At 36.4% G+C, this 13,905-nt stretch overlaps 1 protein-coding gene across 1 annotated transcript; it reads left to right on the forward strand.

The window, feature by feature from the left end:
• Positions 1-387: 387 nt before the first annotated feature.
• LOC134265202 (uncharacterized) lies at positions 388-8,358 on the forward strand. Its single transcript, XM_062747454.1, has 2 exons — positions 388-2,848; positions 3,692-8,358. Exons 1-2 carry the CDS (start codon positions 1,084-1,086, stop codon positions 7,558-7,560), a joined length of 5,634 nt encoding a protein of 1,877 aa, XP_062603438.1. The 5' UTR covers positions 388-1,083; the 3' UTR covers positions 7,561-8,358.
• Positions 8,359-13,905: the final 5,547 nt, after the last annotated feature.

The raw sequence follows: 13,905 nt of genomic DNA on the forward strand, positions 1-13,905 counted from the left end.
TTATCAACAAATTCATTATGGTATACTTACAAAATAAATTATTCTAAATGAAAAGGTAAGATTCTATTTATTTGTTTTCAGTTTCACTGTTCATGTTTTTATTTAATCATATTCATTTTTAGATCATACTGTTAACATTAGCTTTCATAATTGTTCTTGCTTTTCTTTACATTTCTCCTTACATGTAGTTCTCATTATCTGAGGAAAATTATTCTGTTGTCTCCTGTGATGAAGAGGAATTCGTAGAGGTGAAATGTCCATATGTTTCTAGAGACAAGAACATTCCATCTACAACACTGCCATATTTGGAAACAAACCAGGAAGGGAAATACTTTCCTGATAATAATCATGATTATTTTTATCAAATACAATGACAACTTCTTTGTAATGGTGCAAAATCTTGTATTCTGATTGTGTTGCCTATCATATGTATTATTATTATTGTTGAAAACTTACATGGTAAACTGATCCTTGGTATGACTTAACTTTTATGATTCTGTTACTATTTTTGGTATGAGTTAACTACCTTTTACTCACTTCCTGTTTACCTGCTTGACCAGTCCCAGTGTGGCTGTTATTTTTTGTGTAAATCACCATGCATCCTATATTTTGAGTGCCTAAATCCACTATGTAAGTCTTTTTATGTTATTTTTGAGCTATATTTTCAAATTATTTGAATGTATTTTCTAAAGTTTCCCATGTAGATAAAGTTTTTTCTGAAAGGTCAAATCATTTTCTTAAGTATGGAAAGCCATTTTGGTCACTTAATTTGTAATACCTTTTTTGTGTTTAAATACATTGTACTATCTCTGTTTTACAACTTCTGGTACATTATTTGTAAGCTTTTGTTTGTATTTTTTTGTAGTTTTTTACCATCATACATCATACGCATACGTTTGCTCACACTCACTCAGGCATACCTGTGCTGTATTTACATGACCCACACACCAGAGGATAATAAACTTGTTATTTCGTGTGACTTTGACTTCATGTGTCTACAATGCCTACTGCGAGTAGATTTGGTTAGCTATCTGCCTGTACCAGGCAGAATAGTAAAAAAATAGTGGACTTCGTATCTGGCACATGGCTGAAGCCCCTGAGAAACGTATAAGGACATTAACAGAAAAAGGACAAACCATGGTTGAGGAACAATGCAGAATTCTGAAGAAGAAAGTGGACAAAGCCTGTAACGAGGTAGAAGATGTCTTAGTAAAATCAGGATTGTGTGAAAATGACTTTAAGAAAGTAAGAGAAGTAGAACATTCTCTCAATGTAAAATTTAAGGAATTCTGCATTGTATCAGAAGACTACAAAAAGTACCTTAATCGTCAAAACACAGGTGAAGCTAGCGATATGTTGAAAACTTTTGATCGTTTTGAGAATAAGTGTTTCGCAATAGTCAGGAAAACAAGTAATGAACTGGAGAGCACAAAGTTTGATTTACTAGAAACATTATCCCATGTATCAAATTCAAGTAGTTTCCAGAGAGAAAAAATACAAAGAGAAAAGGCCAAACTTGAACTAATCAAAAAGGAAGCTGAGCTAAAGAAACAAAAGACTGACATCGAAACAAAAATAAATATAGTTCAACAAGAGAAAGAAATTATAGAAGCAGAAGCAGATTTATCAGACAACGAAAAATCAGATCTTTCATTAGATGTTCCAGTGTCTACCAAAGAACAATTAACTAGTGATTATATAATTAACCACACTCCCCAGAACTTATCAAACACAGTGCCTCACCCACCAATTAGTGTGTACAATCCTGTGAGTACCTACCAACCTCCTGCATTGCAACCCTCATCTATGCATGTTCCTCCAAAATCTGTGCAGGAACTCTCAGCCTTGTATGGCCCACCTAATTCTGTGCCGCAACCATCAGCTTTGTATGGACCACCTAATTCTGTGCCGCAACCATCAGCTTTGTATGGACCACCTAATTCTGTGCCGCAAATGTTCATTCCGTCAAATCCAGCGCCACCAAATCCACCGCCACCAGTCTTTATGCCTCCAACTCCTGCGCCTCAAATGTCTAATACATCAGCCATAACGGACTTTTCCAAGTTTCTGTTACGGAAGGATTTTCTCCTCACTAGATTCACCAACTTCGACGATCGACCGGAGAGTTTCAACTCATGGACATCCTCATTCCGCAGCTTAACAACAGAACTTGGAGTCACACCATTCGAGGAAATGGATTTGCTCGTGAAGTGGCTTGGTCCAGAATCGTCAAAGTTTGCACGGACACTACGCTCCGCAAATACCCACGACCCCAGTCTAGGACTGAAACGCATCTGGGATAGACTACACGATAGATATGGGAGGCCAGAAATGGTGGAACACGCTCTGAAAAAGAAAGTTCACTTGTTTCCGAACCTCACTAATAAAGATCATGGCAAATTATACGATCTAGTTGACATTCTGACAGAAATTGAGTGCGCTATGGCGGATCCCCAGTACAGCCTTCTGTTAAGCTACTTCAACTCTTCCACTGGAGTTCTACCAATCGTTAGCAAGCTACCAGCATCTCTACAAGACAAGTGGACTACTCAGGCTTCCGGTTATAAGAAACGGAACTATGTACCATTTCCCCCATTTTCATTCTTTGTCAATTTCATCCGTGACATGTGTGACATGCGTAATGACCCAGGACTTATTTATCAACAGTCTACAAACCCACAGGTCACACACAGCAAACCTAGACCTATAAGCAATGTCACATCACGTAAAGCGGACATTTCCACACCTACACCGCCAACTCGTTGCCCCATACACAATGCTGGACATACATTGAATGAATGTCGTGGCTTCAAAAGAAAATCACTACAAGAGCGTCAAAGGATTCTACGTGAGACCAGAAGTCTCTGTCGAGACTGTAGCTCTACTGGTTTGTACTTATAACAAAGGATGAGAAAAGAAGCCATTGCCATCAGACCAAAACTGTAGGATGACTAGCGTTTTAAAGGAATTTCAAAGAAAATTCTATTTTTAGTAACCATGGCAACATCGTTCATCGAAATTAAAATCCAATGCACTATTTTATGTATCTTAGTGTAGTCTACTGTGTTACGTAATATTGAAATCAGACCAAAACTGTAGAAGGAGAAGCATTTTAAAGGAATTTCAAAGAAAATTCTATTTTAAGTAACCATGGCAATACCGTTCATCGAAATCAAAAACCGAGGCACTGTTTTATGTATCTTAGTGTAGTCGACTTGTGTGCCAAGTAATATTGAAATCAAATCAAAACTGTAGGAGGAGTAGCGTTTTAAAGGAATTTCAAAGAAAATTCTATTTTTAGTTACCATGGAAATACCGTTCATCGAAATCAAAAACCGAGGCACTATTTTATGTATCTAAGTGTAGTCTACTTGTGTGTTAAGTAATATTGAAATCAGACCAAAACTGTAGGAGAAGTAGCGTTTTAAAGGAATTTCACAGAAAATTCTATTTTTAGTAACCATGGCAACACTGTTTATCGAAATCAAAAACCGATGCACTATTTTATGTATCTTAGTGTAGTCTACTTGTGTGCCAAGTTATATTGAAATCAGACCAAAACTGTAGGAGGAGTAGCGTTTTAAAAATTGTTTACAGACAGACGGACAGACAGACAGACAGACAGACAGACAGACGGACGGACGACGGACACCTTACTATCGCATAAGCTCTTCTGGTCTCTGACCAGTAGAGCTAAAAAACTTGTGTTTCCGGTGTTGTGCTTCGCAGAGTCATATGTCTAAAAACTGTACAGCTGACATTAAATGTGAGATATGTGGTAATTCTCGTCATGTCACTGCGATGCATATTGATCGTCATACCCAAAAACCTCCGTCACACACAGCCGTAACTGCAGTCAAAACTACTTTGGACAATGGCGGGGAGTCAACTACAGAAAATGATAGTGGTGAAACTGTGAACGCTTGTTGTACTCAGCTGTGTGGAAATTCTGCTGGCGGACGTTCATGTGGGAAAATAGTTCTGGTGGAAGTGTTTTCAACTTTTAACCCAGAGAAAACAATCCGTGCTTATGCTACAATTGATGACCAAAGTAACCGTACTTTAGTGTCCCCTAACTTGATCGAGCAACTTGGTATTTCAGGAAACTGTAAGTCCTACACACTTACCTCATGCTCAGGTGTGTCTACATTCAATGGACGCTGTGTTAATGGATTGTGTGTGAAATCCGTAGATGGATCAACATCATTTGACTTACCTGAAGTCATTGAATGTGATTCAATTCCAAGTGATTCCCTTGAAATACTTACTTCAGATGTAGCTGATTCATTTCCGCATCTGCAACGCATTGCATCCTATTTACCTCCCTTTGATCGCACAGTTAATGTTGAGCTCCTTATTGGACGTGACTTACCTGATGTACATCATGTGCGTGATCAAATAACTGGTAACAAAGGTCAACCTTTTGCCCAACTCTTATCATTAGGATGGGTTATCATTGGTGAAGTTTGTATTGGTAAGGTTCATCGCCCAAAGGAAGTGAATGTAAACAAAACACATATTCTCAATGATGGACGGTGTACTACTTTCCCATTGTATCAGAATAACATCAGTGTCAAGGACAATGATGACAGCTTATTCGTAAGGACACCATTTGACAACAAGATTGGACAATCTGTTGAGGACCGTAAATTTCTCACTCTCATGGATGAAGAGTTTCGCAAGGATTCTGATGGTTACTGGTCTGCACCTCTCCCCTTTAAGGATTCTAAACCGGAGATGCCAAACAATTATTCACAGGCCTGGAAACGTGCTCTGATCCTCAACACAAGTCTACAGAGAGATTCTCACAAAAAAGAACACTTTTTAGCATTCATGTCAAAAGTCTTAGCAAGCGGGGCAGCTGAAGTTGCTCCATCCGACATACCCGGGGAATGCTGGTATTTACCTCTTTTTGGGGTGTACAATTCTAAAAAGCCGGATCAAATCCGAGGAGTTTTTGACTCATCTGCTGTGTACAAAAACATTTCGTTGAACAGTGTGTTGATGTCTGGACCAGACTTGACAAACAACCTTGTGGGAATCCTCATGCGTTTTCGTGAAAATGCAATAGCGATCAGTGGTGACATTCAGCAAATGTTTTATGCATTCCGTGTTCACGTAAAACACCGTGATTATCTCAGATTCTTCTGGTATGCAGATAATGACTTTCAAAAACCTCTGATACAATATCGTATGAAAGCCCACGTTTTCGGAAATACACCGTCTCCAGCTGTGGCAACTTACGGACTTCATAAAGCATCAGATAGTGGTGACAGCGATGTTCGTAAATTTGTTTACGACAACTTTTACGTCGATGACGGGCTTACCTCCCTTCCCACTGAAGCTGAAGCAGTGACACTGATGAAGAAAACACAAGCAACACTTAAAGAAAACGGAAATATTCGTCTTCATAAAATCATCTCAAACAGTGTGAATGTGATGAAATCATTCCCTTCGGATGACCTCGGAAGTGACCTCAAAGAACTGAATCATAGTACTGATATGTGCAACTTACCTGTTCAACACAGTTTAGGAATGTTGTGGGACTTGAACAGTGATATGTTTGTGTTCAAAATCTCTAATACAGAGAAACCATGTACCCGAAGAGGTCTTTTGTCTACACTGAACAGTGTGTTTGATCCTGTTGGATTTATTTCTCCTGTAACCATCAGTGGAAAAATTCTGCATCGTGAACTTGTACCTTCTGGATGCGACTGGGATGAACCGCTCTCAGAGGATCACGTGAAAAAATGGCAAACGTGGCTTGATTCTTTACACTCTATCAACGACTACAGAGTTCCTAGAATGATCGTATCTACTTCAGTATCTCAAGCACATTGCTTGGATGTTCATGTATTTTCCGATGCATCAGAACATGCAGTTGCTGCAGTAGCATATCTCCGAGTCATTGACAGATCAGGAGAAGTTTCTATTGGATTCCTTATGGGAAAATCAAAACTAGCACCCCTAAAAGGACACACCATACCAAGACTGGAATTATGTGCCGCCGTCTTGGCCACAGAGGTCGGAGAAGCAGTGTGTGATCATTTGAACATTCCACAAGATCAATTCCATTACTATACTGACAGCAGAATTATCTTAGGGTACATATGCAATAACACCCGTAGATTTTTTGTGTATGTTTACAACCGTGTAGAAAAAATCCACAAAGTCTCATCTCCAGCTCAGTGGTCCTATGTCTCAACAGATAAAAACCCAGCAGACATAGCAACAAGATATTCACATACTGCATTGACCACATCTCTGCAAAACTGGATAGCTGGACCTCAATGGCTGAAAATTGTCCCTGATGAAACTAAGACCGATTATCCCCTCATCGAGCCGGAAAGTGACAAAGAAATTCGTCAAGAAGTTGTTTCAAGCAAAACTCGAATTTCAACTGAGACTTTGGTGTCTAATCGTTTTTGTAAAAATTCCACCTGGAACAGTCTTGTGAAAGCTATTTCGACACTGAGACGTTTCCTTGGAAATAAAGCAAGACTGAACTCTGAAGCCATAGAAGAACCAAAATTACACAAAGAATCAGAAAATGTCATCATTCAACTGGTTCAGCAAGAATCGTACAGTAGAGAAATCGAGAACCTAAAGAGTGGTAAACCTTTACCAAGAAATAGCAGAGTGTCAAGGTTAGACCCTTTCCTCGATTCGTCAGGAGTTTTGCGTGTTGGCGGAAGGCTTAAGCGAAGTTCAGAACTTTCACTAGGAGAGAAGAACCCAATTCTCATCCCTAATCAACACTATATTGCGAAACTTCTAGTGCTTCATTATCATGAAATTATTCATCATCAAGGACGTCATCTGACCGCTGGAGCTATCCGAGCTGCTGGATACTGGATACCGGGCTGCAAACGACTGATATATACCATCTTATCTGCTTGTGTAAAATGTCAAAGACTTCGTGGCAACTTTGTTTACCAAAAGATGGCAGACTTACCTGAGGAGAGACTGATGTCTTGTCCACCATTTACTTATGTTGGCGTTTACTGCTTCGGACCGTGGAGTGTTGTCACCCGACGTACCCGTGGTGGTTCTGCGAATTCCAAACGCTGGGCTGTGTTGTTCACATGTTTATCATGTCGTGGTATTCACATAGAAGTTATCGAAGAAATGAGCACTTCTTCCTTTATCAACGCCTTGCGTCGCTTCACATCAATCAGAGGCAAAGTGAAAGAATTGTATTCGGACAGAGGGACCAATTTCGTTGGTGGAACCAGAGAACTTGGAATTGGTGCAATTTTCGTGGAAAACCTCGCAGTGAAATCATTCCTTAAAGAACAAGGAGCAATTTGGAAGTTCAACAAACCTTTTTCCTCTCATATGGGAGGCGCTTGGGAGCGCTTAATTGGTGTTATCAGACGGATCATTGATTCCATTCTACTGGATGCAAAGCACACCAAACTTACTCATGAAGTCCTATGCACATTTATGGCCGAGACAACAGCAATAGTCAACGCGCGACCATTGGTACCCCTATCTACAGACCCAGAGGCACCTTGCATTTTGTCTCCAGCTGTTTTGCTTACACAAAAAAACCACTGATTCTACAGAGGATTTCAAACATCTATCTGTTCGTGAAATTTATACTTCGCAGTGGAAATTCGTTCAATGCCTAGCTGAGACATTTTGGCACCGATGGAAGAGCGAGTACCTGCAGAGTCTTCAAGTGCGCAGAAAATGGAAGCATACTCTAAAGAACATTCGTGTTGGAGACATTATTCTCTTGAAGGACAGTGAGGCACCGCGCAACCACTGGCCGACTGGACTGGTGGAACGCGTATTTCCTAGTGAAGATGGACTTGTGCGCAAACTGGAAGTTCGCATCGTGAAAGATGGACAACCGCGTACCTATGTTCGCCCTATCTCAGAAATTGTGTTTTTGTGCCATGCGTTGTGATTTGTAAAAGTGTAAACTTTCTGACAATTGGACTAAGACTCTCTAAATTAGAATATATGTAATTTGTTTCATGCATATGCATCATGTTTATTTGAGTGATATTTCATATCAGACGGGGAGTGTGTTGCCTATCATATGTATTATTATTATTGTTGGAAACTTACATGGTAAACTGATCCTTGGTATGACTTAACTTTTATGATTCTGTTACTATTTTTGGTATGAGTTAACTACATTTTACTCACTTCCTGTTGACCTGCTTGACCAGCCCCAGTGTGGCTGTTATTTTTTGTGTAAATCACCATGCATCCTACATTTTGAGTGCCTAAATCCACTATGTAAGTCTTTTTATGTTATTTTTGAGCTATATTTTCACATAATTTGAATGTATTTTCTAAAGTTTCCCATGTAGATAAAGTTTTTTCTGAAGGTCAAATCATTCTCTTAAGTATGGAAAGTCATTTTGGTCACTTGATTTGTAATGCCTTTTTTGTGTTTAATACATTGTACTATCTCTGTTTTACAACTTTTGGTACATTATTTGTAAGCTTTTGTTTGTATTTTTTGTCGTTTTTTACCATCATACGCATACGTTTGCTCACACTCACTCAGGCATACCTGTGCTGTATTTACATGACCCACACACCAGAGGATAATAAACTTGTTATTTCGTGTGACTTTGACTTAATGTATTTACAATGCCTACTGTGAGTACATTGGTTAGCTATCTGCCTGTACCAGGCAGAATATAAAGTGCATCTGATATTAGAGTATACGAATGCATATATACTGAAAGGAAAAAGAAACGCAGGGTAGCATAATTGTCCATAAAAATTTGACCACATGACCGAAAATTACGAACATTGGTCAAATGGCAAATTTAGTTACTGTGTATCAAAATCAGTATTCAGAATTACTCAACCGTAAAATTTATGACGTCACGTAGGGAATACGCTAAAAAGCCTAAAACACGTGCAATTTGATACGACGTGTTTGTCCACAAATATTGTTGCATTATTTGATGCATATGAGGTATGCACATCGTTTTTCAATATTAAGAGACATTATGAATTTATTGCGATCTCGGCACAGTTTACGGAAGTTCAATGGGGTCTTGTTTTCGAATTGCTGAATTAATGAAAAAGGCAACAACGGTTTACTAAGCAAGCTCTTGTAAATTTTCCCCCATAAAACTTTTTAGCCGTTGTCAGAGAGGGTCTTGAGTGGATTTCAGTCAACCGTGACGATGACGTTAACGCGAAACAGAGCCATGTTACGAGCGGGTTATTCGTTCTGCTATCCCTAAAATTGCCACCTTACTTCCACAAAAATAGTCATTTATAGTGTACACGATTATAATCATTACATTCATACGCAATTTGAAAGAAAACAATTCCGCTATTTGGTATTTTGAGCCAATCAACTTACTGTTGTATTCCCCTCACTGGCGCATGCGCGCGCCGTTTGACTTATTTTTTTTTTGCGTGGTTACCCATGCTAAATATAGCCAGGGTTTGAAAGATAAACATTCTGATGAAATTCCATGCAAAAGAGAAATAAGACTCTGACAGATGCATAAGATGGACATTGAAGATAATGAGAGTTTTCGATTTTCCCTTTTGGGGGGTATCGTCATTTGAGCTTTAGTAAGTCATGAATAATTTCACTAAATCATATGAGAATTTGGTTATATCTTTTTGAAAGATGATTTTAAAAGTTAGATAGGAAAACTAAAAAGTATTTTAAGAAAAACAAATTTAATTCAAATCAAAAGTTTACCCTGCGTTTCTTTTTCCTTTCAGTATATTTGGTAGATAGACAAGCTTCTGTGTTTTTTTTTTCGAAACAAAATGTGATGTAAAATCGTTGAAACATTGCATATAAAGGAGAAAATTGACTAATTTTTTAATATCACTGTGACCTTTGTATATTCTAAATTTTTAACCAATACTCATTTGAGGACACAGTAAAATTGGGCTTTTATTGATAAACTGTTCGAACAGTTTCAACACCTGAAGGATTTTTATATATTAATTTTCATAGAATTTCATGATCTTATTTTTATGACACTGCTACTTGTGACATTACTCTCCCATGCATTGACTTTCAATGTTCTGCTTTAAAGTTTCAATAAGGAAATGTTTTAATGCATGTTTGACAAAGTTATAAACTTGGTATCCCCTTCCAACAGAACTCATATACTGTATAGGGGATAAATTTCACGGGTTGTAATTTTTACGGTTTTCTCTCATCGGACACGATTGCAGTTTCTTGAATTCACAGAATTCTTAAGTTAAAGAAGTTACCTCCCTTGTCTATATCTGTTTAATCCATTGGTACATGTAAACGACATTCATCATAGTTATGTCTTTATTTCATGAACAACAGGGTAGGTAAATATAAAATAGTTAGACTAAATAGATAATTGATTATTAAATAATTAATTAAAACAGGTGCAGTTATCAAAAGTCCTTGACTATAAACGTCAAATGATTTTTCTATATTCTATTACCATGAGTGCATGTACACCCCAAGATTTTCAATACATAGCGGCGAAAAACCACTGGACGATAATAAATGTGTTAGTGTAGGTCGACAAAATAATATCCTTCCAAATCTTCAGTAAGTTCGATAGTCATTTGAATGATTTTCAAAATCAAAATGTCGATAAAAACTATAATATGTATGATAATGCAGGTAATGCACACACCGCACGAGTTAACATTAGTTACGCAGGGATAATCAAGCTCATGTCCCACGTGTTTTGATTGATGGGACGTGTTGCGTTGGCAGTAAAAAAAACCTTTAACTAATGTAGGTTATTATCCGTTTACTTGAATTAATGTAAAGCGTTTTAATTAAAATAATTGACTGACAAGTACTACTCATAATTACTGAAATGACGATGTACTGTGGTACATGTAAATGTATTTAAACCTGTCTTAGTCTGTTTTCATATTTCCAAATAAAACATGGGTATTATTGAAAAATCATTCACTGTTTCTTGAATTCACGGATTTATTATCACCCTGAATATAGCAAATATTAACACCGCGAGTTATTTTCCCCCAATACAATAACCTATTGAAAGATAATATAAATGTTGAGAGTAGTTGCTTTAAATCGTAACATATATTTTAGGATTTTATAACATTTTAGGGCTACTGACCCTCCTCTGATAAGACAGATAACTATCAAGGTAGTACAAAATATTAATACTATTCAAAGTTTTCTAAATCAGAGTTTCCTGATTGAGACATCTGAGTTGTTATATTGAAATCTAACATATGATGGAAACATTGCTTTCTATTTCTTTTGCAAATTTCTTAGTAATTGTTTTATTATGTTTTACAATAAAACATTTTTAAATCCAACTTAAAAAGCAATATAAATTGAATAAGTTGTATCATTCTAAAAATAATGGTTCAATGATAAAGTACAGAATTTTTATAAGTTTGCCTTTTTTTCACATGAAGATATATTTAAAAGAAAGATATCTCCTCCTCACAGATTTATTTTTTCTTATAACCACATACAATATTGTGAATATCTGACTTAGGAAGCATCACTTCATGATGTTTTCTGATATGATTCTAATAGGTATGATACTAAGTATTATTTTTATATGCACCTCATATTTTAAATTTGCTGATGTTGCAATAAACCATTACTATTTCTATACTCTGTGTTCAATCTCTTTATATCATGATCTAACATTAAAATAATTTCTTTAAAAATACATAGCTCTTCAAACTTCAGATTATTTTCATTGTGCCGCTAATATTATTGATATATCAGAAAATCGATATTCAAATTTAAATTTTCTTAACCTTAACTGAAATCTATAGCATCAGGCTGGGACTTCTAAAACATTTTTTTATGAAAAAACCAGTAAATTATTAATTTTAGGTATTTTTCAAAACTAGGCAATAGTCGACATCAGAATGATCAAAATACAACAAGTTTGTGTAGAAAAAAATAAGTATATCAGGGCTCTTCTGAATTCCTTTGAAGAAAAAAAAAATCTTTAATTAAACAGTTATTATTTAGTAGATACTGTATTCGAAATAATTTCACAGAGATAGGAAGCTTAAGGTTATAATTTTCTTTTATTTTATCTACAACCTGTTTATGGGGTAACATGCATGGAAAACAGATCGACAAAAGATAGGTTAAACATGTCTATCTTATTTTATGTTCATTCCACTCACAAATACTGGAATCAAAATAATCCGAAAAATATTTTTCAATCTTATATGACGTGGAATTGAATAGAAAATATTGATAATTTGTTTAATGCTTCACATTATAACAGATAATTTGGGCGGAGTTAAACATATATTTTCTTACCATCAACATTGCTAATGTTTACCATCAAACAACACTATTTCTGAATCTTAGAAACATTAGACACGTCACAGATTTACACAAGAAAAATACTACAAATTGAAAATAAAATGATAAATTGAACACAGAAAGATATGAGCAATAAAAATGCACAATTGAAAACTAAGGGTATTAAAATTAATTTCCTGAATATTACAAAAAATCCTGCACTAACTATGAATAAGCTTGTCAAAACTGGCGAGGTGATACTTAGATATCAGCTACATAGATTGTTTTACATCAATCATTAGGAAAGTGTATTAATTCTAAACAGTGTTGCTTCCTCAATTTTGTTAAATGGATCTTGTTGTAACGAACGTTGATAAGATTCTAGAGCTCCCGGGAAGTCCCCATAGATTTGTTGACAGATTCCTAGGATTTGCCACGAAATATCTCTGAGGTGAATTGGTACATAAACCCCGTCATCATAGAGCAGCAGAGTCTGTAGATCCTGTAGAGATTGTTGTGACCTGACTGTGTCACCCAGTCTGTGATGATTCAGTATAAACAGCATGTGTAACATCACTAAAGGTGGGATGTTCAATGTATGCCAGCCATTCTTTCCACCTATTTTCTGCTCTAGAATCAATTCATCAATGTATGTGTACAGATTGGTTAAACTTATATCTTCTACTAAAGAAATCCTCATTTTGTGACACAATGACAGCTCCACTGTGCTACGTGAGTACACATCTACATTTACATGACTTTTGTACATAATATATGGCTTTTTCATTCTTTCCTGTGCTATCTGTAAACAATTGAGCGACCCTTCATATCTATATGTTCTGTAAAAGTACATGACAAGATAAAGAATGTCTGAGGCTAAACCTAATTTACATGACAATTTCATCAATCGGGATTCTTTACTTATTAATTTATAATGAACCTTATTGTGAAATCTATTTGGGCTCATATCGCGCTGTATCAACAGGGAAGTGGTTCGTGATACTTCTGATGTTAAAAATTGTAATGTAGCCTCCTGGTATGGTGTTAACCTTTTACTAATCTCTGTTTCAATTTTCATCATGAGAGCTGCATATTCAGGAAGCCTGGAAACAGGTAGGATACGTAAAATGATTTCTGAAAATAAGCTAATTTCTAGTTCAGTGTTAGTAATGACACTGCTCTCGTCAGTATAGACTCTCAATGCTTTGTATAAAATGAGTCGACTGAAAAAAGGTCCTAACGTCTCACTCAGTAGAAGACTTGATATACCTTTGAAATACAATTCATTCAACCTATTAAACAATGATGCTTGTATGTATCCAGTTACTTTAAATCGGAACAAATTGTTTTGTGGAATAAAAAAGTTTGGGCATTCTCCAGTAAATACCCAATATATCAATAATTTGAAGCATTCCCAGAAACACGGCAACAAGTTTTCAGGTATCCAAGTCAAGGAGTTGTTAGTTTGAATTACCCAAAATACAGCAGTTTTTGTGAAGTATGAACATAGAACTGGAGAATCGACCTTAGAATTAATTACTTCCTTCAGAAATATTTTGAAAAGACCATAACATAAAAACTGACAGTGATTCATTGCATAAATTATTTTCTGTTCTGCGTATGAGAATGAAATTCTCCACTCTTGTATGCTTTCA

The sequence above is a fragment of the Saccostrea cucullata genome, unplaced genomic scaffold (genome assembly GCF_032062105.1).
Source record: "Saccostrea cucullata isolate Sc308-1 unplaced genomic scaffold, CSIRO_AGI_Scuc_v1 ctg3143, whole genome shotgun sequence".
Taxonomy (NCBI): Eukaryota; Metazoa; Mollusca; class Bivalvia; order Ostreida; family Ostreidae; genus Saccostrea; species Saccostrea cuccullata.